The sequence below is a fragment of the Delphinapterus leucas genome, chromosome 8 (genome assembly GCF_059928025.1).
Source record: "Delphinapterus leucas isolate spDelLeu-1000000601 "Yukka" chromosome 8, BTC_Dleu_Yukka2, whole genome shotgun sequence".
NCBI lineage: Eukaryota > Metazoa > Chordata > Mammalia > Artiodactyla > Monodontidae > Delphinapterus > Delphinapterus leucas.
Window position 1 is genome coordinate 108,174,584 of NC_143136.1, and position 20,998 is coordinate 108,195,581.

The window sequence follows — 20,998 nt, forward strand, 5'->3', positions numbered from 1 at the left end:
CAGTTCCAGTTCGGAGCTGTCATCTCCCTACGCAAAGCTGCCACGTGGATGATCCAGACTTAGTATTTTTCCTGAGAGCCACCTGCCATACATCTTCAGGAGGTGACCTTGACCGTATACTTCCAGGCCACTTCCTGACTAGGCTCCATTCGGGACAGACACTGACAGTGCCATTCCTCACGGGGCCAAACAGTTTTCCTCGGTCGACTCCTGAGTCCCCTCGCCAAGGCAAGAGGACCTCGAGCATCTCCACTGCTGGGCCTGGATGGGGGCGTGAGGGAATGTGCAGGGAGTCAGGCTTCTTCACTCCAGAAAGTGAAGAGAGCCCACGGAGCCCTCGTCAGTGTGGCGCTGGGCTTCAGGAGCCCCAATTCTTGTGCACTGATTTCCGCCCCCCCCCATTTCCTGGGTTTTAAAATCTTCTGTTCATTTTCTTAAATGGCAGGTATCCTACCCCACCCTCAATAAAATAAAAAACATACTATACGTTGGGGAAGACAAATAGGGCAACATTTCTACGAGAAAAAATAGGCTTGAAAGAGCATGGCACTGAAAATGCTTGCATGACCAGTCTCACTGAGCGTGCTCAGGGGTGAAAGTTTAGCACCATTTTTTTTGCTTTTTTTAAACTTTAGAAATTAAACACAACTTTCAACATAGAAGACTTGAACAGGAATGAGTGTAGCCCTATGTATCAATACTGTTGTACAAATTGGAGGTGGGCGGTTTAGTCCAGAGCTGCTGACCACCCTGACATCGATCCATGGCACCTAAGAGTAACTGCCGTCACATTTATTTGCAACAAGACATTTATTATTCTCAGCAGCAGGAAATCACGAAACAATCCCTTCCTCTTTGGGAGCCTGTTTTCACGAACACCGCGAGGGGAAGGCGGCGGCGTGCAGGAGCCCAGCCCGCGCATCCAGACGTCAGCCGGCGCTTCCCTTGCCCGTTCCACACCCTCGCCAACAGCAGAGGACGGTGCCGAGCTCACCTGCTCACCCTTACCCATCTCTTCAAGAAACGAGACAACTATGCCTAGAATGGCACGTGTGTCGTTCCTCAGATTGTGCCTCTGCTCCCCCTCCCCCGTTCCTGGCAGAAGCAAACCCCAAAGACCCTCTGACTTGAACATCTGCCCATTTTCGGAAAGCCACACCACTACCACATAAACATTAAAAATAAATTAAATCAAGACATTGTGTTCACTGGGTTGACACCCAATCCGCGTCAAGAGTTCTCTAAACACGTTGCTGAAAACCAGTGTATCACCCGTAGGGTCCTTTCTTCCAAGTGGCCACCTCTTCCTGTGAATCATTTCAGCAGTGCCTCTGTGACCATGTTTTCAAAGCGTCTTCCAAGTCCCCAGCTTCTATGAACTTTGCCACCATATGAGTGAAGAACAGGCAAGAGGGAGGAGAAACTTGCTGACAGGTATTTGGAATCAGCAACAACGAGAAAGGGAAATATGCCACATGAGAGTATGAATGACCTAGAATAAAATGAGCTATTTGGAACTCTGCCATGGTGGGGTGAAGATTCCCGGCATGTTAGGCAAGATAAAGATTCACCTTGTTTAATGACACAGCTTTGTTCTAAAGTCCTGTAAGGACTGTAACAGCAACAGTTTTCCCACTTCTACAGGCAAACTAGAAAAAGGAACTCCTCTGCTTAAAGGTCTCTCAGGATGTTTGCCTGAACAGAAAAACAGCTTAGAGACCCTGGATTCTCTCCTGTGCCGACGTGCCCTTCTAGAGCCCGACCCAAGTGCTTGTCTGAACACCTCCGCCCTCTGAGAACCTAGATCCAGCTATAGGCACTGCCACCAGTAGAGGAGTGAGGTAGCCGGGTGGTAAGGAAGAGGTCTCTCCCTCGACACTGCACGCAGCGATGCCGTCAGGACCTCCCGCGGGCATCCCAGTCCATTCCTCTGCAGGCTACACCACAGCGCTCTGTTCAATACCAGGAGACTCAATGCAGGAAGAGTGCCAGAAAATCCAACTGATAGTGGGATGAGAATTAAAACCTTTGAGGCTAACTGAGCAATGAGATCTGCAACGCCATCCAAAGGGCTTCCGATCTTGAGGTGGGTCTCTGTCCAGGAGCCGCAAACGACTCGTGGTGCCCACGTTCGACCCTAACATGGCGTCCACTTACGAAGCATGGAGGTTGAGATCAACTCGTGGTACGCTATACGCTGGAAGTTTAAAAAAAGGAATTTAAAACAACCTAAAAACGTTTCTTGTTGGTCTCCGTTGCCCAGACTGCCAGGGGGAATACACCTACTCGATCTGGGGAGGCTGCAGGGGTGTGTGTGGGCTAAGCCTTCATGGACCATCAATTCCAGCTTCCACTGAGTGGCCAACACACGGGCAGCAAATCACCAGCGGCACCTGCAGCCAAGGTCTTCTGAACCCACACGGAATTCTCACTAGTCATGGAGGAGCCCCAATCCAACGGAACCCCATACTGAGGAAAGGCTGAGATAAGGCTTGGGCCCCTCAAGTTCTGTTTCATTCGATGTAACCCCGCCCCCCTCAGTCAGCTGGAGGCAGACTTGGCAACGGAAGCTAGCATCATAAAATGGTGCAGTAATAAAAGTAACTGGACCAGGAAGAGGAGGCATCTGCTCCAATGATGTCATAGCCATTGGTGGCCACGGGGGGGTGGGACTGGTCATGCAGCCGTGTGTCAGGAGTAATGATTGTAGAGGGGCGGGGCATGAAGAGCGCCATTCTGGAAACAGTGCTGTCGAGAAGCAATATATTCTGCATAACTGATTGTCACCTTCTCACTTCGGTACCTGTGTAAGGAAACAGGAAAGGGTATTAGGAACCCCAGACACTTCATTTGGTAGTCACGCGGCAGAGAAAACCAAAAGCTTATCCCACATTTTGAAAGAATAAAATGGAAGACCAAGAGCAATCTTACTTACAGAGAATGAAAGACGACAGCACAAGAGAACATGTTGTTATTACAAATGAACGAGATGGAAAAGCACACTCACAATTCACCCCTGAGAATCTGTTTTCTGCACATCCCACCTTTAAACACTTCATATGCTTATCACCAGGCTGCGCTTAGGCAATCTGCTACTAGGGTCTGGAGGAAGAATTTCAAGGTCAAATTACACGGGTAGCAGACTGGAAGATGGCTGCACCAATGCCCAGTGTAAAACGCATATCTACTTTCAGGTTAAAATGTGATAAATTTGACAGAAATGCAACCTCAACTTGCAGAAAAGCAACAAACAAGTTATTTATAAACTAAAAGGGGCACAGATACCTAATTCTGGGTCAAATTCTGACGAAGCAGGTTAAAAGATCCTGGGGCTATAGAGGATGGGTCTCACTTTCCAGATGAATATGCCATATCATATCACAGGGTCATCAGAACAGAATTCATAGCACTTTGGCCTTGCTCTGGAAAGAGCCATGAGTCAGGATGCGAAGCATGGGGTGTTACGAACCTATGGAGCCTACTACAGACCACAGGAGCTGGGTGTGACAATCCTTACCCAGAGCCATCTCTTTCCCACTGTAACCACTCCTCCACTGCAAGGTGATTATTCCTGAATTTTGACAGGGAAATGGCTGTTCAAATAAATTATAATAATAATGATAATAATAATGCTTTGTATTTGAAGATTTTTCTCTTTTTTGGAATCCAAAGCATTTCAAAAACACGGGGTTCTCTTCCAAATAGACCTGTGAGGTTACGATATTGATTATTCAGCATTTCACGGATGAACGGGCCAACGGAGGTCCACAGAAACCCCACAGAAGCTAAATCTTTCAGTGCTTCCGAGTTCAGTAGGGATGGGAAGAGGACTGACATCTACTGACCACCTACTACAATGTTGCCTGGCCCTGAACTAGAACTTCTTCATACATTACCTTACCACACCCTGAAACGACCCCAAGGCATTATCATTCACCTCTTACAGACAGGAAATTTTTTTTTTTCTGCTCTGAGAGGTGGAAAAACTGGCCCAGGTCACACAGCTAGGAAGTGGTGGAGCTGGGATTCAGAGTCCAGTCCATGCATATTTTCCTACACTAGGCAGCCTCCCCGTAGAAGTATTAGCTGCAAACAGGCAGAGGCGTTTCCTTAGAACTATTCCATCAACAGGCCACCTGACTACATGTGATGACTTCAACTGACCCTAGACTTCTGTACTGAGAGCCTTTTCTCCTGCCTTCAGCCTTCCCGCTCAGCCTCCCAGCAAGTGGGTCTGACAAAGACACCCACGACCTGCTCAGCGGCTACTCTGCTCCCACTGTGCTAGCAGCTTAGCCGTGGACACGCCCAGGATGCTGGGGAGTCTCTGCCTTTGCTGCCACTGCTTCCTCAGAGCTTCAACCTCACCCATACCTCTTCGGTTTAGAGACATTAACAGAGAAAATTTTTCTCTTCCCCTGTCTGTCAAAAGTATCCTCCATCCAACCCCAAGTGAATTAAAACGACAAGGAAAATAAGACAGTGGCTTACCTGGTGAGTTTGATGGTTTTTCTGAATTCACTGGTAATTGGAGCCTTAAAGCCACCTTTCCTGAGCAAGGAATCTATCGTCTGGATCTGATCCCAGTCTGAGGAGAAGGCAGGCACACTGAGGTCAGCGCACAGCGACACAAGAACGGGCCGTGCTCTGACACCACAGTGACAGAACAGAAGCAGCCCGGTCTGCTGCGGGCGGAGCAAGCCTGGGCACTGCCCCACGTCCCTGGAGCCCCGTCTGCCTCACTGGCGGTCCAAGGAGAATCCGAGATGTGAGATGACGCCCGACACACGTCACTAACGGCTGTCCCCAGACCCCCTGCTTCTGAGTCTTTCCTGTCAGATACGATCCCAGTATAACTATCTAGGAGCAAACATGGTCCCAGCGTAGACCAGCCTGTAGGCCTAGTGCTGTAACCAGGGCTGTTCTGGGAGAAGAGAGAATTCATACTCTGCGCTTGTATTCCTTCGTGTGGCCTTCCTTCGTTTCGATGATTTCTAGGAGTCGTTTTCTACTACAGAGACTTGACAGCAGGAAGGAAACTATTCCTTTGGGAAGGCTGGGAAGGTGTTCACACGTCTACTGCTGTGTTGTTCTTGAAACATTTTCAACAGATATAACCAAGTATATCGAATTGAAAACCAAAGAGAACCCCCTAAATTACTGCAGTAGGTGCCTTGATTTTTAAATTTTCCCAACCAGTTTTCAAACGGCAAAAGTGCTTGATTATTTACCTACATTATCATCACATCTCACTCTTAGGAAGTAACTCCTGGTGTGCCTCCTTGGACAGAAATGCCAGATTTATGATCTCAATGAAGCGGTTAAAAGGCGTCCTCCTTTTTATGCCATATCCTCACTGCTTTTGAAAAAGTTTAAACACAACGACGATGGGAACCAACAAGGCAAGCCCTCTCCACATAATCAGTTCACTGATACACTGAACCGGATATTTTTCTCTATGCCAGGTTCACACCTAACAGATACATATTATTTTCAAAACACAGACCAGTTCCAAGAAAGAAAGAAAACTGGGTCATACACCAGACTGCACGAGCAGCATTTTAAGGTATTCTTCTAACTATGCTTTGAAAGAGAAAACCTGCCTGACCCATTTCCTACCTTTCATGTCCCACTGTAAGAACTAAGTACCTACTGAGTTCTTTCAAAACACAGGAGAGATTATGTTCTGCATTCTTCCAATTATCACACTGTGTAGTAGCTCACGACCAGAAGGTCAAAACCCACTAATACGGGCAACCTCCCTTTACAATGAACTCCAGAATATGACCAAGTTGACTGCTGGAATTTCCCTACAGTTAACCACTGCAGTTTTGGGGGCCCAAGAAATACCACTACTCACTGAAAGTACGTGAAACGAGCAGCTGGGCGCGGGAAGTCTTTACCCCTATTCTCTTCCCAGCTCCTGCATCTTTGGGGGGGTTTCTCGTTCTTTAAGAACTTGATAGATATGGGGAGAGGAAGAAAGGCACTCATCCTTAGTCACAGTTAGGCTGAAAGGCAACACACTCCACTCTCCTGCCCTTTACTTGGCAGCACTGTGAACTGTATCATTCACGGAAATTCCATGTGTCCAACTCACCTTGTTCCTTTGCGACCTCAGGTAAATATGTGGCTGTACGTTTGACGCCTTTTTCATTGACGAATTCAATTCGAATCCCATGGACCCCAACCTACAAAAACACACAACCGGTAAATGACATTTACTCACTCTAATGGAACTTCAATTATCCTCATATAAATCGACACTGCCCCCTGACCAGCTTGACCCAGGGCTGAGAAAAGGGGAGGCTCTTGCCTTTCATGACTTACTCTCTCTCTCAGGCATGGAAGCCAAAGAAACTGCTGCTTTAGGGAAAGTGAGAGTCTACGTGCAGCCACCTCTCTGAGAGTACGGAGGCTATAGAAATAAATTCTCTCAGCAGTTCATCCAAAGATCTTGAATATTCCACCTTTAATCTACTCCATTAAGAGAACATGCCACAGGGTTTTGATCTGGGCTCCTGACTCTGCACACATGGCTCCTGATAAGGGCTTACCACAAAGAATCAGGAATGTTCTCCTTTATCCCCATTCCTATTTCTTATTAGACATGGGAAAAGGATGTGCAACAGAGTAGACTGGGAAGAATGGGAGAAGAAAGCCTTCCCATTTCTTCCTACTTCTGATACCGCAGCACCTTTTCTGTCACCCAAGTTGCCTGCAATTCCTCCCAAGCTCAGCTTTCACATCCTCAGACCCTCGCTCAATGAAGGAGACACGTTACCATGTACTAACCCGAACCCAAATGCAACGAGAGACGCAGAGTTCCAAATGCGGCTGCTCTCACCTCCCAGTCCAGGTAATCACCGGCATCCTCAAAGTTAGTAAGGAGGGAGACAGAGCAGAAAAGCTTAGGCAGCTCCTCTCGGGTCAGGGGGGGGAATCGGCTGTCCTTAAGTGCACTGGAGGGGACAGAAAACACAAGTGAGGCTGCTCCAGGGTTGGGAGCCAACATCGTGTGCCGAACGCTTATGGCTCTTGAGCTCTGCAGAAAACATCCACTATCCATCAGCCCGAGCATGCTGCAAACAACCTGACGCCACTAACTGCCTACACTTGGACTGGAAGTGACTCACCGGATTAATTCCTACATTTCCTGATTATCCAAAAGAGAACACTCGGACTTCACCACTCAGAAGAGACAGGCAGTTTTTTTTCCCTTCTTGCCAATCATCTACCAGTCTTACGTGCGGTTGCCATTACCTGGTTAGCGTGTATTCCCTGAGTCCTGAATGAAGATTCATGGCTGAGAAGGTCCCAATGCAGCCACGAAGCCGCTTGTCCCGCCCCGTCTTCCACGTCACAAAGAGCGGACTGAAAGAGCAAGCACACATCAATCAGGGAAGAAGAAAACCTCGGCTCTATCCCCGTTCATCTGTTCTTCCCCTCAAGGATGGTTTCCTGACGCGGGCTGTCTGAAAGGCTCTGCCCTCTCTGCCCTCTCCGAGCCGCGCAGCCCCAGGGTGTAAATGGAGAGGAAATCGCCACGAGGCACGAGAAGAAAGGCCCCTGCTCACAGCCTCACTCCACTCTACCACCACGTGGACGCGCCGTTTTCTTCTTCCTCTGCCCAGGACTCAACTCTTTCTTTCTTCTTCTAGTTCTCCATGTCTTTCTCCTCGTTTACTCTCTTTTCAGGTGTCTATGCTCCCAGTTCCACCTTCATGAAGACACACGGGGCCTGCACACCTTCTCCGCTCAACCCCACATCGTGCCCATCATTATTTCTGCCTCTCCTGCTCATAAATTCCAGAAAAAAAGAAAAAGTCTCCTCAAGAAAGCTTGTTCTTGGGGAATTCCGCGGCAGTCCAGGGGTTAGGACTCTGCGCTTTCACTGCCGAGGGCTCGGGTCCGATCCCTGGTGGGGAAACGAGGATCCCGCAAGCCAAGTGGCGCCGCTAAGATAAAATAAAAAGCTTATTCTTAGCAGAAGTTAACCACTTTCTAGGCCCAAGTCATGCTGCATTAGCCTACATCCGATTGACGCTGACAGATGTTTTAGGCAGAGGTTACAGGGCTGTCCCCTCTTCCTGAAATTCCTCCATAGTCCTATGCCCTTACCTCTTTGATTCTTGAGTTAACACTTCTGAAAAGCAACTTAAATTTTTTAAGTTATCTAACTTTGATCATTATTACAAAGCAGGATCTCCCACCTACCCATCTTTTCCTTCCAGGAAAACACCTGAACACCACCAGCCAAAGTTAATGTTCCAAAACCTGCTCAAAAACCCTTCGAGAATTCCACTGTCTCCACACCCTACACTGCTGCGGCCACCACCTACTCTTCCAAACCCATGTCCCTCTCCTGCAAGGGACACACCTGATCCCACTCAGATCAAGGCTTAGCCTCTCCACCGACTCAGTCAGGATTTTTCTGTTCACGGTATCGCACGGCAATACTTCCCTAAAGAGTGAGCACATTTTTCTCTGCATTTCTTCTCCTCTGACACAATCACAGGAGTAACTTCCTCTCCACCTCTGCCCAGACGGTGTGTGAACACTATTTAGCTTCTGTGTGTGATCTGCCAACTCAAGTCTTCCGAGAGCAAGGACTGTTTCTTCATACTCCTCCATTCCCTGCCCAGTGGGGCTATGCACCGCCTCAGTATGGCATTAACAGTCGAGGAATGATGATCAGTCAGTGAATGCTCTAAAAGCATCTCCTAAAAAAATAAAAATAAAAAAGCAGCAGTGCTCTTTAAAGCCACCTCAAAGCTGCTTCCAATTGAGAAAGAAAGCATTGGCATGAGCATCTTCACTTGACTTTACCCTTTACACATATTCCTTATTAAAGTCATTGACACCTCGAGGGGACTTGGGACAAATAACGGAGTCTTGAACTAAAAACAGTAAAGCAAATTCTGACATTCCTGGTGGGGTGCCGGCAGCCCCATGGGACTGACAATGAACCAAGTGAGGGGACCCTTGTTAAGAGCATCTCAGCTCCCACTAAATGAGCTCCTAGTCTCCCACCTGGCACCCAGACACTGGCAGGTCACTTGGGCTTCAACGGTGCTCGGGTCCACAATGGTGTGACTTCTCCACGTGAGAGGTTAAATGACCTACCCACTGCCATTTGAACCAACAGAAGACCAAGAACGAAACCCTCCTGATTCCCGGAACATTACTTTGACAAGCCAACCACTCCTGCAAACACAGCCTAGTACCCTTCCATTACTGAGCCCAATGAATGTTCTAGACATTGGCTGCACATTTCTCATCATCCTATTCCCAACAACCTTTGCCCAAATCATGTTAAGCTTTTTGTAAGTAGCAGACTCTCTCAAGAGAATGCCCCCGACAGAGGCGTCATGCCTTTCTCACCATCCCCGACACGCGACCGCTTTACTCACTAGGGGTCATTGGTGAATCTAGGAAGGCGTGGCTGTGGGAAGCCGTAGAGGTGACAGTAGAGGACGTCGAAGCAGTAGCAGCACATCTCTGCGGTCACCACCAGATTCTTGGTGGTGCTGGCAGTTCCATTGGGCCTGGGGAGAGGGCTCAGCGCTCCCGATGCGGGGTTCATCCGTGTGATGGGAGGGTTTCCAGGTCCCAGAGTTAAGTCCGACACGTTCTCGCGACCACCGCCGCCGTCCACATGCTGGTGGTTCTGAAGAGGCCCCGCGCTGGAGCCGGGGACGGCTGTGGACTGGCTCCCGTGACCGTGCGTCCCACCTGCAGACAGCTTAGGCTTCTTAACCCCACAACAGCCTGCTGCCAGCTTGGGCTCCAGTGGGGGGACGCAGCGTCTTTTTCCCATCCTGAACCAGTGCTTGAGGTCTGGAATGCTGCGGAACCCTAACCCAGAAGAGAACATGCAAGCATTAACTCAAATGGTTAGCCGCAAGGAGAACACAAAATTCAAAGAGAAAGGGTCTCCATGGAGAGGGTAGGAGCCATCAAATTCTTTCTTGCCCAGGTCACATTGGTTGCAAAGGGTGGCAGACCAGTGGGCTAGAAGAGACCCTGAGTTCCAGACCGAAGGCGCCTAACCTCTTCCTCAGGGGGAGCTGTTTTCCATTTTCCATAAAGGTTATCATCGCCACGGACGGAGGCAGGCCACAAGCAGCTCCCTCTTGCCCAGGACTCCCTGGGCAGAAAGAAGGGTGGGGTGGCAGCCAGCGTGCAGCTGAACGGGGACGCTTCAAGACCGACTGGAAGACTGCACTTGACCTGTCAGGTGCCTCATAAGGACGCTTTCTCTACCTTTTTAGAGGCTCCAAACTGAACCACCCTATTTTTAAAGAACCCCAGAGAAACTTTCATGCTTTTCCTTGTTTTTTTTTGGCGGTACGCGGGCCTCTCACTGCTGCGGCCTCTCCCGTTGCGGAGCACAGGCTCCGGACGCGCAGGCTCAGCGGCCGTGGCTCACGGGCCCAGCCGCTCCGCGTCATGTGGGATCTTCCCGGACCGGGGCACGAACCCGCGTCCCCTGCATCGGCAGGCGGACGCTCAACCACTGCGCCACCAGGGAAGCCCGGCTTTTCCTTGTTAACCACATCCTTTCCGCATTTTCCTCATCACTAACCTCAATTTCTCTGTGTAATTTTAGCCCCGGACCTCTGTGAAGATGAAAGGCAGCAGCTGTTCTGACGAGAGCACGCTTTCTAACACCGGGCTCCCCTCCCACCTTTCCGTCCTCACAGCTGTCCTGCGCAGTCTTACTCATTTTCTTTGGTTCTCCTCTGAACTCACTCCAAGTTCTACACTTTTGTCCTTTCAAGACCCCATTCAAAAAAAAGCTACAACCTAGCAGAAACCTTTATTCACACAAATGACCCAAGCTTCACAGCCCTTTTGTGAGGTAGCCATTTCTGCCCTGTCATAGCAAGGCAGACAGATGCAAAGCCATCAGCTTAACCAAATGTGGCATCAGATGGCCCAGGAAACCAGAGAGCCCCAACTGAGTCAGGGGAGGAAGGAATCTTTTTCCACTAAATTCTTTTTCTGAAAAAGCCTAAGGTGAAGATATATAGTTATAACATGATCAAGATCCTTTCTGTTGTCTGTGTCTGTAAACAGCAGGCTCAGGAAAAGCGATCCTAGTTATTTCAATGTTGATAATACCAAAGTTTGTAAAATTCTGCTGACTTGAGAAAAGTACACTTTGTTTTTCCTCAAGTCATTACCTGTTAGTTGTAGCCCTCCCACTCAAAAAAATATATATAATCCCTACCTAAAATTTTCCCTGTGGTTTCAACACGTAGCACACAATTGCCTTTTAGGCACTGCCCTACTGTGTAGTATTTTGATTGTAAATTCTACAACCTTCTACATCAAATTAGATATGCAAGTACCCGTTTGCAATGCCGTAATTTCTACAAAAACAACCTGCCACTTTAGGTTGAATGAGATACAAAAATTTCACAAATATTGCTTATGTTCTTGATGTATGCTGACCCCTAACAAACACACATTTTTGTATCTAAGACAGTTCTTTGGAAGATGAAAGTTGTCTCTAGCAGAGGAATAACAGCTTGCGTGCTTCAATGTCTGGCCTGAAACAGGGGCTTCTTTTTGAGAAAGCCTCACGCACGTGATGCAGTAAAACCTCCAATGACTAGATTGTTTCTGAGCACGGATATCACTGCCTTGTTCGGACTGTTGAGAGAGGGAGCAGAAGATCTCGGTTAAAAATGCTGCCTCCACGCAGTGGTTGAGAGTCCGCCTGCCGATGCAGGGGACATGGGTTCGTGCCCCGGTCTAGGAGAATCCCACAAGCTGCTGGGAGCCATGGCCGCTGAGCCGCTGAGCCTGCGCTTCCCGAGCCTGTGCTCTGCAGCGGGAGAGGCCACAACAGTGAGAGGCCCGCGTACGAAAAGAAAAAAAAAAAATGCTGCCTCCAGAGTCAAATGGCCTGCGTTCAAATCCTGATTCCTCCAGGATTAACCTCTCTATGCCTCAGTTCCCTCAAACTGGGAATAACAGGAGCACGTGCCTCATGGGGCTGTTAGGAGAACTGAGTTTAATATGTGTCAGCTGCTTCCATACAGCGTCTGGCATAGAGTCAGCTGCTCTTATCATCTGGGCTTATCGTCTGCTCCCACCAGGATGGAAACTTCCGGAAGGCCAGGACTTCCCTGGGCACTCAGGGCTTAGAGCACCGAACAGGTGCTCTTTAAACAGGATTTCACTGAATCCTCAAAACCACTCAGCAAGGAGGACAACGTTACCATCATTTTACAAAAGAGGAAACTTAGGTTTAATGAGCAAGATAAACTGCCCAAAGCCAGACTGCCGCTAAGTGGCAGAGTCAGGATTTGGACCACAATCCCTCTGTAAGACTCCAAAGCCTGGGTCTTCCCACCAAACCACAAAGAAGAATGAGGCCTGCCAATAATATCCATTGGATTCAGTCCCTTTCCTAAGGGCATGATTTAAAAAAAAGAAAAAAAATCAAGGGTATACTAAAAACTAAAAGAATAGTTTGCAAAATCTTGCCAACAAAAATGGAGCAGGGAAAAAAAAAAACCTAAGCCCAAAGCCAGTATCTCCGCCATCCCGCTGACAGTCATCAGTACCCCGCCACTGTCCCTTGACTCCACAAGGGATGGCACTGCCCTCTGAGCTCTTACCTGACTTTCCACCTTGCGCATAACTGTGTGCAGGGGGTTTAGGACACGTGTTGAATGAAGCAGAGGGACCATCTCTCGAGAGCTAGAGTTTTAACAGCACCAACAGGGCCCTGAGGCTCTGCCTCTAGAGAGTCCCAAAATTCAAAGAGGCAAAGAGGAGGGATAAAATAGGTTAAAAAAAGAAATCTTTCCTCATTCGCCTTACACCAAAGCACACCTGAACGAAGGGCGAAATGTCATGAGATAGTGGCAACTCAGGTGTTTCTCTGCAGGTGCTATCAGCTACCTGACTGTGAAACATCCTACAACAGAGCAATAGAAGGGATTTTCAAACCATGCCAAGGCAGGTGAGCTCAAGCCTAGGAAGGTTCTGCCTACACATCACGTACAATCACCGATCTGCAGTGGGGCATGATCACAACTGACACCAAGAGAATACATTTAACAATTCCCCCTCCCCAACTACGATTTGCAATCAGTAGAACACACCCAAATCTTGTGGTTCCTTAGGCCCGAGCTTTCTCTGGAGGCCACTAAGCAAACAATTCAATAGATATTCTCAGTTAGTGACCAAAGGCAGAGTTAGAGACCTTCTGCCTCAAAAATATATTAGAAGGCATTTCTTTAAAAATTTGTTCCATAGGGCTTCCCTGGTGGTGCAGTGGTTGAGAGTCCACCTGCTGATGCAGTGGACGCGGGTTCGTGCCCCGCTCCGGGAGGATCCTGCATGCCGCGGAGCGGCTGGGCCCGTGAGCCGTGGCCGCTGAGCCTGCGCGTCCGGAGCCTGTGCTCCGCGGTGGGAGAGGCCACAGCAGTGAGAGGCCCGCGTACCGCAAAAAAAAAAAAAAAAAAAAAAATTTCCATAAATTTAAATCTATAGAAAATTTCAAACATATGCAGCCTACTTACTCCATCTCCCCACCTCCTACTGAATTTTTAAGGTTTGTTTTTAAAGGGACCAGTATTTTACCTATCTGTCAGCGTCAAGCAAACGTTAAGCGAACGACAGGAAAGACTGAAGGTGCTGGCAGTGAGTACTTGCACTTACCATATCAACCTCAACCTATCGAGTTCATCAAGTTCCTCTTTAAAGTGAGACTCTCCTAACCCCACTCCAACAAAGTGGGCATCTCACCACAGCTAAGTGTCCCAGACTCGGCTCCCAGGACTGTCCTACAACGACCAAAGACACATTCATTTCTCCAACCGCTCGGCTTCTGAGGGCACAGTGTGAGATCCCTCAGAGTAATAGCATTTCAATACAACAGACTAACCTGCTGTCTGACCGGCTAAAAACAAATACCCCAACGGCACAGTCTACCTCTTTTAGGACTGTGTGCATTTGTTCTCACTCTTCCCCCAAACCTCATAGAAACTACCAGCAATGGTATACTGATCATAGTAGGAGTAAATAAATGTTACTCCTGTCAAGCTGGTTCATCTGAAGTAACTGGAATCAGGCAAAAACCCTTGCTTTGTAAACACATATATCACTAAGACCCTTCGGAGCCTTCAGTTGGTTACTCTTTCAAAGCTAAACTCAAGGGCCACTTTAAGGGCCAATGGCAGTGATGTCATTTTCCTACTGTCTGTCCACTTTAGAACGAACAATGAAAAAGAACTAGTTAAAACTGGATTTCCACCAGATGGAGACAATACCCACACTTCCACAAAAAGCTGGAGGAAATAACAGGAATCACTGTTTTACCTCTTAAGACCGCCTAACCTAGCAAGTGTCAAATGAAGTAAAGTTCCTCTCAGTGTTGAAAAAGTCACCACACCCTTTACCTGACATGCAGTATTCAAGGGGTCCTGGCCTTCACGAGGGTGCACAACAAAGGCACCTCTCCGGCCCCCTCTGTGGGAAAGCTGAGCAGTGTGTTGTTGATCTGGGCCCAGTGGCCTACAAAGCCACTTAAATTCCAGCCAGCAATGAACTCACCAACACCTTTAGTCTCAGAGGCCGAGCCGCATTTGTGTTTTTTCTTTCGCAACACCTAACACAGTGCCTTGCACATGGTACACACACCAACAATCTTATCTACAGATCTCCCAGCAATTCCATTTAAGTTAGCCTTTCTAATAAAAAGAATATTTATGGCACAACCTGACTTTTAGATACTCTTGTTTCACTGTGAGGTGCTGACTGTTGAGTGTGTCAGAAGCTGAAAGTGACCAAAGTACAAGTATCTATTATTATCAACAATGTCAACTCAGGGAATTCCCTGGCAGTCCAGTGGTTAGGACCCGGCACTATCACTGCTGAGGCCTGGGTTCGATCCCTGGCTGGGGACCTAAGATCCCGCAAGCCTCGGGGTGTGGCCAAAAAAACCAAAACCAAAACCAAACCAAAACACAACATCAGCTCTACTCAGCCCAAACCAAGGAATGGTTTAATTCATAGCAAGGTGGAGAGCCAACGTGGACAATTCATTCTAAAAAACATGTCAAATATCCCCTACATTAACTTCTTGGTTTGGTTTATGGTGGTAGCTGGCTTCTTGGCTAAAACACAGTAACTGGTCAGTCCTAGACTTGGCCGCGGGTGCTGTTTAACTGTAGGTTGCTCAAGGCTTTCCTTCCAAAGGACACACCTAATTTCTAAACTGCACTTGAAAAGAATTTTCTTTTCTTTATCAAAGATGGGGCGCTTTAAGAGCTACCCAAGGGAGCATTATTTGTCTGGAGGGCAATTTACGATTTCAGGGGTTAATACACAACTATACTCCAATAAAAATTTTAAAAAAAGGAGTTAATACAAATGATGTCTCATAAATTGCTGATGTTATAAACATAAACAAGGTGTGGAGACCAGTACTGAGGGGAGGATGTGAGGACACCCTGACAGACGTGGCTGGCTGGGCAGGAGGGCCTTCCTCCCTTGCTAGGGGTCCCTTCCAAGGCTCCTAAGTCCACTGAAAACAACAAGCTGGTGCCTTCCCAGAGCAGCTCCCATCTTCGGAGGACACAGCCCAGGCTTTGGGGTCACTGTCTAGGCTCAAATCCCCAATCTGACTTACCAGGTACAAACTCAGGCAGGCTGTCACATCTCTGTGGACCTGGGCTCCTGCTACCACAAAGGGCTTAGCTGTGAGCAATTCACTAAGACATGAAAAGCATCTAGCACTTCTCTGGCACAGAACTACTACTCATTAAAGCATCTGCTATTACTAATACTAGGACTGCCTTTACCGACAGAAGTAGGGTTTGTTATATAAATAACATAGCTCTGAGTTCTTACAATTTCTAGAGGGATAAATGTCCTCATAATAAAATTCTATTAAGAACTACCATGTAGGCTCAAAGATATTATTTTTAAAAAATTTTTATTGGAGTATAGTTGATTTACAATGTCATGTTAGTTTCAGATGTAGAGCAAAGTGAATCAGTTATACATAGGCATATATCCACTCATTTTTTTTTAGCTTCTTTTCCCATGTAGGTCATTACAGAGCACTGAGTAGACTTCCCTGTGCTGTACAGTAGGTTCTTACTAGTTATCTGTTTTACATATAGTAGTGGGTACGTGTCCATCCCAATCTCCCAAGTTACCCCTCCCCCGCTTCTCCCCTGGTAACCGTAAGTTTGTGTTCTACAACCGTGACTCTACTTCTGTTTTGTAAATACATTAAAAGATCATATTATTAACATGGGGTTATTACTCTAATGACCTTGATGCTTTTCCTCTTTGGAGAGACATGCTTCTAATAAGTCATCCACTGTTTTTTTCATTGTGCGACGCCAGAAAATATAAGGAATATTGGGTTGAGAGTTGTGCACAGTTCTGTTCTACAAGGGTCCTCTTTTAAGCTTGCAGCCATACACTAAAAAGAAACTAAATTTGTTGTTGTTATTACAGATATCTTGATATATACTGAGTACTAACAGAACTACTGAGTCAAAGTAGTTAGATTTCCAACAATAACCAGATTAAAACATCTAGAAAAGCCTGGAGGTGGAAAAAAAAAGAGAGAGAGAGTCATCTTTTGAAGCCTCAAAACAGCCTATGCGGGGGCATGACCTTATAACATAGAAAATGGATTTGGAAGGTAGGCAAAAAGCAAAGAAAAAAGGGGTCTCTGTATTTTCTTCTGTTATTATTTACTGTCCGGATGTCTATTCAAACCAAGCTTTACGCAGAAGGGAACAGGCTGCTGTTTCCTTTGTGACACAGAGTTGAACTGAAATTCAATTTAATCATTATTTGAGCAGTGAAACGGCACCTGAGCTATAATTCTGGCCTACTTATTATGGAACAATTCCAAGAAACAGATGAAAGACCCACAAACATTCTGGTCATCATTTCAAATAATCATTTCTACACGAAAGCCCATCATACACACATAAACATCCAAAACATTTGCTGTGTGAAAATTTTCCCTGCGAAAAAGAGATCTACCTATACAATTGCTTTTAAAATTTACAGATTTAGAAAAATACACAGTACTATACACTTTCATGTCAACTTAGCTTAAGGATAAACATGACCACAAGGAGTCAGATGCTCTGTTTTCTTTTTAGATCCCCTCCCTTTACTCTGTGAGCTATGGCAGGGTGCCAGATCCTTCTAGGCCTTGGTTCTTTCATTTGTAAAATGAAAATATTTGTCCTCTGCCTTCCTCACAGAGTGGCTGTGAGCCTCCAGTAAGATGCGAAGCAATCTGGAAAACTCTCTTACAAGTGTTTGCATACCGTTATTAACACATTTGAGGGGAACGCAGCAGTAATAAAAATTTTTCCAGAACTTGGTTTACGTGTAGACTTTTAATTATTTTTAAGAAAACAGTATCACCCTAGCAGATTCAGGGCAAAATGTTCCATAAATCTCTGAAGATTATACCCATGTGGAAGACACCCAATAACTGACCTTGACAGGAACTGCATTAACCTACAAGTTATGATCTTTGTCTTTAAAAAATGCATAATTTGGGAAGCGGTGGGATGAGGACCTTATGTACGCGAAGGGTAAGGGTAATACTACACCACCATCTAGGTCACTCTAATGGGATTATGGAAAATAAATTTATCTTTACATATAAAGAGATCAAGTGGAAGGATTCATCAGCTTTAGGACACCCTCATGGAAGCAGAATAACAGAAGCGAACAAAGTAAACCTACATCCTAAAGTCCTAGCACAGGCCTAAAACGAAAAAAGAGAGCAAAAGCAACAAAATTCTAGTCTAAGTATGTCCAAGGTAATACTCACTGAAAGCAGAAAGTTTGTATTGCCAGGGGAACAGCTATAACAGAGGAGGGGAGCTATTTTGCCTCTGAAATGAATTTTCTTCCTTCCGATTCCATTCCTTCTTCCTGTACCTAAGATGGAAATGCAGGTGCAGTGAATGAACAAAATCAAGGCAGTGCCGGGGTAAGAGATGGTTTCTGAAAAACTACAACTCAACAGAGCAATTTCTAGAAAGAAAAAAAAAAGCTAAGGAAAAGGCTTTCTTTAATTCAAAACATTTCAAAATCTAAATATAAGGCAGTAAGGGCAACCCCATGCACAAAATCATCTCATCCCTGGTGCCATCACCAAGAAGGGAGGACGGGGGGATCAAAGGTTTTATTGAACCTGAACATAAAACACACATTAAAACTTCCTCCACCACTAATTTAGATCAAAACTTGTTCTCAGGCCAAGATACACCATTTAAGGTTCTCCACTGGCTTCAGAATACAAACAGATTCCCAAATCCTCTGCAAAGATGGTGCTGAAAGATTACTGGACAGCATGCCAGGGTCCTGAGGCCAGGCCATCTTGTTATCCCAGGTGGAGATGATAACTGTAGGTAAGAGTCACCCATCATACTCTTCGGCTGGCATAAATCTCTTCGTAATCTCTTCACCAACTCTCCCCACCCCCCCAGAAGTAGAGATGTGAGTTATTCCCAAAGATGTAAACAGGAGACTCCAGGCCCCACCCACTCTATCCTAGGAGAGGACAGTGAAAGAGGATAGGCCCAGAGGGATAAGGGTGAGGGAGTGTGGCAAAGTGAGGAGTTCAGATCAGGACAGCGGATGGAGGAGGGCGAGGAATGAAGGGCAAAGCTCACAGCCTGGGAAGCAGGGAGGCATAAAACCCACAAGAGTGTCAGGTGGAGGGATGGTGGAAACGGGGACTCTGGGTGGATAAGGAAAGACAGAATGAGGGAGGAGTTGGGAAGAAAGAGAAGAAGAAGAGGCGAAAGCGTGCGTGTGAAAGAGAGTTCAGCAAGGAAAGGGCGAGATACAGTGGGGAGAGGAGAGGCCAGAGTGGGGAGGGACCAAACAGGCAGAAAGAAAGGTGAATGGTAAGGAAAAGGGGGTGGAAGGAGAGCGTGCGGCGCCGGGAGTAGTGGTGGGACGACCCAGCGACTGGTAGGGCAGCGAGGGCCGAGCCGCGGGGGTGGAATCCAGACGTCGGGCGGGGGAGGGGGCGGTGGGACTGGGGGCGAGGGCCGCCAGGCGGCGCCGGAGACCACCAAACTTTACACGACCCGAGACTGCTTCCTGGAGGGAGTGCAGAAAGGAGCTGGAGCCTCGCCCGGCCTCGCCTCGCGGCCCGGGGGCAGGGGCGTCCGCCCACCCCCCTCCCCAGCACGCCTCCTGACCCCCCTGCTCCCGGCGGACACACGCGGCCCGCAGGCCCCGCCTGCCCCCTCCTTTCACCGCCGCCCGGGAGCTCCCCCCAACGCTGTCCCGGGACCCTCTTCCCGAGCCCGGGGGGACCCGCTCCCCGGCCCCTCCGGTCGCCCCGGGGTGAGGAGGCCCGGCGCGCACGGCGGCAGCTGGAGGGAGGCCGGCCCGGCGGGCACGGGGGAGGAGGGAGCGACGCGGACCGAGTTTCCCACCTTTCCTCCTGGCCCAGACGCAGCCGGGGCAGACGGAACCTCTCGCGCTCTGCCTCCTCCTCCTGCTTCATGGAGCCATGCACCTGGGTGGGGGCTCCCGAGAGAAGCGGGCCGCGGGCGGGCCAAACGCGCGGCGCGGACGGGGCGGGGCCAAGAAGGCCGGCGGGGGGCGGGCGGAGGAGGAAGCGGCGGGGCGGCGGTAGCGGTAGGAAAGAATTGCTAAAGGTATTCCCCGGGGCAGCTGGAGGACTGAGCCGAGCCGGGACCCGAGTCTTCCGGTATCCCAGCAGCCACCGGAGGCAGTGAGGTAATGGAGGAAGAATGTAGGGAGTCCTCCAGTGGTCCACACGCCCTCTAGCGAGTCGCCAAAACCATAGAGATTAGGGAGCCACCGGAGCACCACCCCGCTATTGTCACGTGGCCTGACTCCGCGCACTTTATTGGCTGGCGCCGACTCTACGGGATTGTATTTAGGAGGCTGCTTCCCAGTCTGCGGGCCGAGTCCCCGGCAGTTGGAATAAAGAATGCCAGGCAGTGAGGCACCGAGAGGAGGCTGGCCAGCTGGTTTCTCCCCCGACCCAGGTCACTGAGCGGGCCGAGCGGAGCGCCCGGCTGTCAGGCCGGCCGGCGCAGTGCACGCCGGGCCGCCTTGGCTTCTGCGAGCGAGCGCAGAGCGCGCCGGGAATTGTAGTGTGGCCGGCAGGGCGGCATTGTCCGCGACGCGGCCCAGGTGCCGGCTCGGGACGCCAGCCGGGGTGTCCCGGCCTCGCTGCTCCGCCCTCTCCCGCGTTAGGACCCAACACTCACCTGCCCACGGCTTTTCTTCCCGAGCGCTCACGCTCGCGCCGCTTACCCCGACCGGGCCGCAGCCTTCGAAAGCAGCCAGGAAGGCGCAGCTCAGACCAGCTTTAAATGCAGCTGACCCACTGGCTCCGGCCAGGCCTGCGGGGAGGTGTTCCAGGCTCGGCCTCCAGGCCAGCCTCCTCGTGGACGGGAAGGGGCAAACTACACCCGGGTGGTGCCAGGAGCCCACCTCTCTGACTTGACCCTGTGCGTCCCCAGCCTGGAGACGACTCAGGTGGAATTACCCACAGTACAGGCTTAATTCAATAGGTCGACTAAACACATCCCTCAGCACTATAGCAGGGCAAGAGCCTCAAACAGAGCACTACAAAAAAACTCAGTTTTTAAAAATTAGGAGTAAATCATTTTACTTTCAAATCCTTGCTATTTGATTTGACGACTTAACGTTTTTATTTTAATTACAGATGGATTTGCCCTGAAAGTCTTTTATTTCTGCCCTTCTCCCTCACCCTAACCACTCCAAACAAACCGTTTAGGCCCTGCAGTAAAGGCATGCCCTATTTTAAAGTATTGCCAGTCTTGTTAAGAACACACACTCAACCCCACGGTTCTGTTTATGCACAAAGGAATCCTTAACGTGTTTGTCTTCAAGGAGCAAAGAAAAGTACCTAGTAAAAAATGCAAATCATATCTAACAGTGAAGCTTTCCAGCAAAAACCTTCTGCTCT

The 20,998-nt window shown here is 48.5% G+C and overlaps 1 protein-coding gene across 5 annotated transcripts; it reads right to left on the minus strand.

The window, feature by feature from the left end:
- Positions 1-791: 791 nt before the first annotated feature.
- On the minus strand, positions 792-19,800 carry AMMECR1L (AMMECR1 like). 5 transcript variants are annotated; one of them, XM_089916928.1, is made up of 9 exons: positions 19,467-19,800; positions 17,843-17,952; positions 12,636-16,459; positions 9,414-9,858; positions 7,264-7,374; positions 6,848-6,962; positions 6,101-6,191; positions 4,492-4,588; positions 792-2,803 (listed from the first exon to the last, which is right to left on the minus strand). In XM_089916928.1, exons 4-9 carry the CDS (start codon positions 9,818-9,820, stop codon positions 2,692-2,694), a joined length of 933 nt encoding a protein of 310 aa, XP_089773054.1. In that variant the 5' UTR covers positions 9,821-9,858; positions 12,636-16,459; positions 17,843-17,952; positions 19,467-19,800; the 3' UTR covers positions 792-2,691. The 5 variants fall into 5 exon arrangements, with proteins under 5 accessions (XP_089773054.1, XP_089773052.1, XP_022446249.1 ...); XM_089916926.1 differs by having other exon boundaries at positions 12,636-16,470; XM_022590541.2 differs by lacking the exon at positions 12,636-16,459 and having other exon boundaries at positions 19,467-19,798.
- Between the last annotated feature and the right edge of the window lie 1,198 nt (positions 19,801-20,998).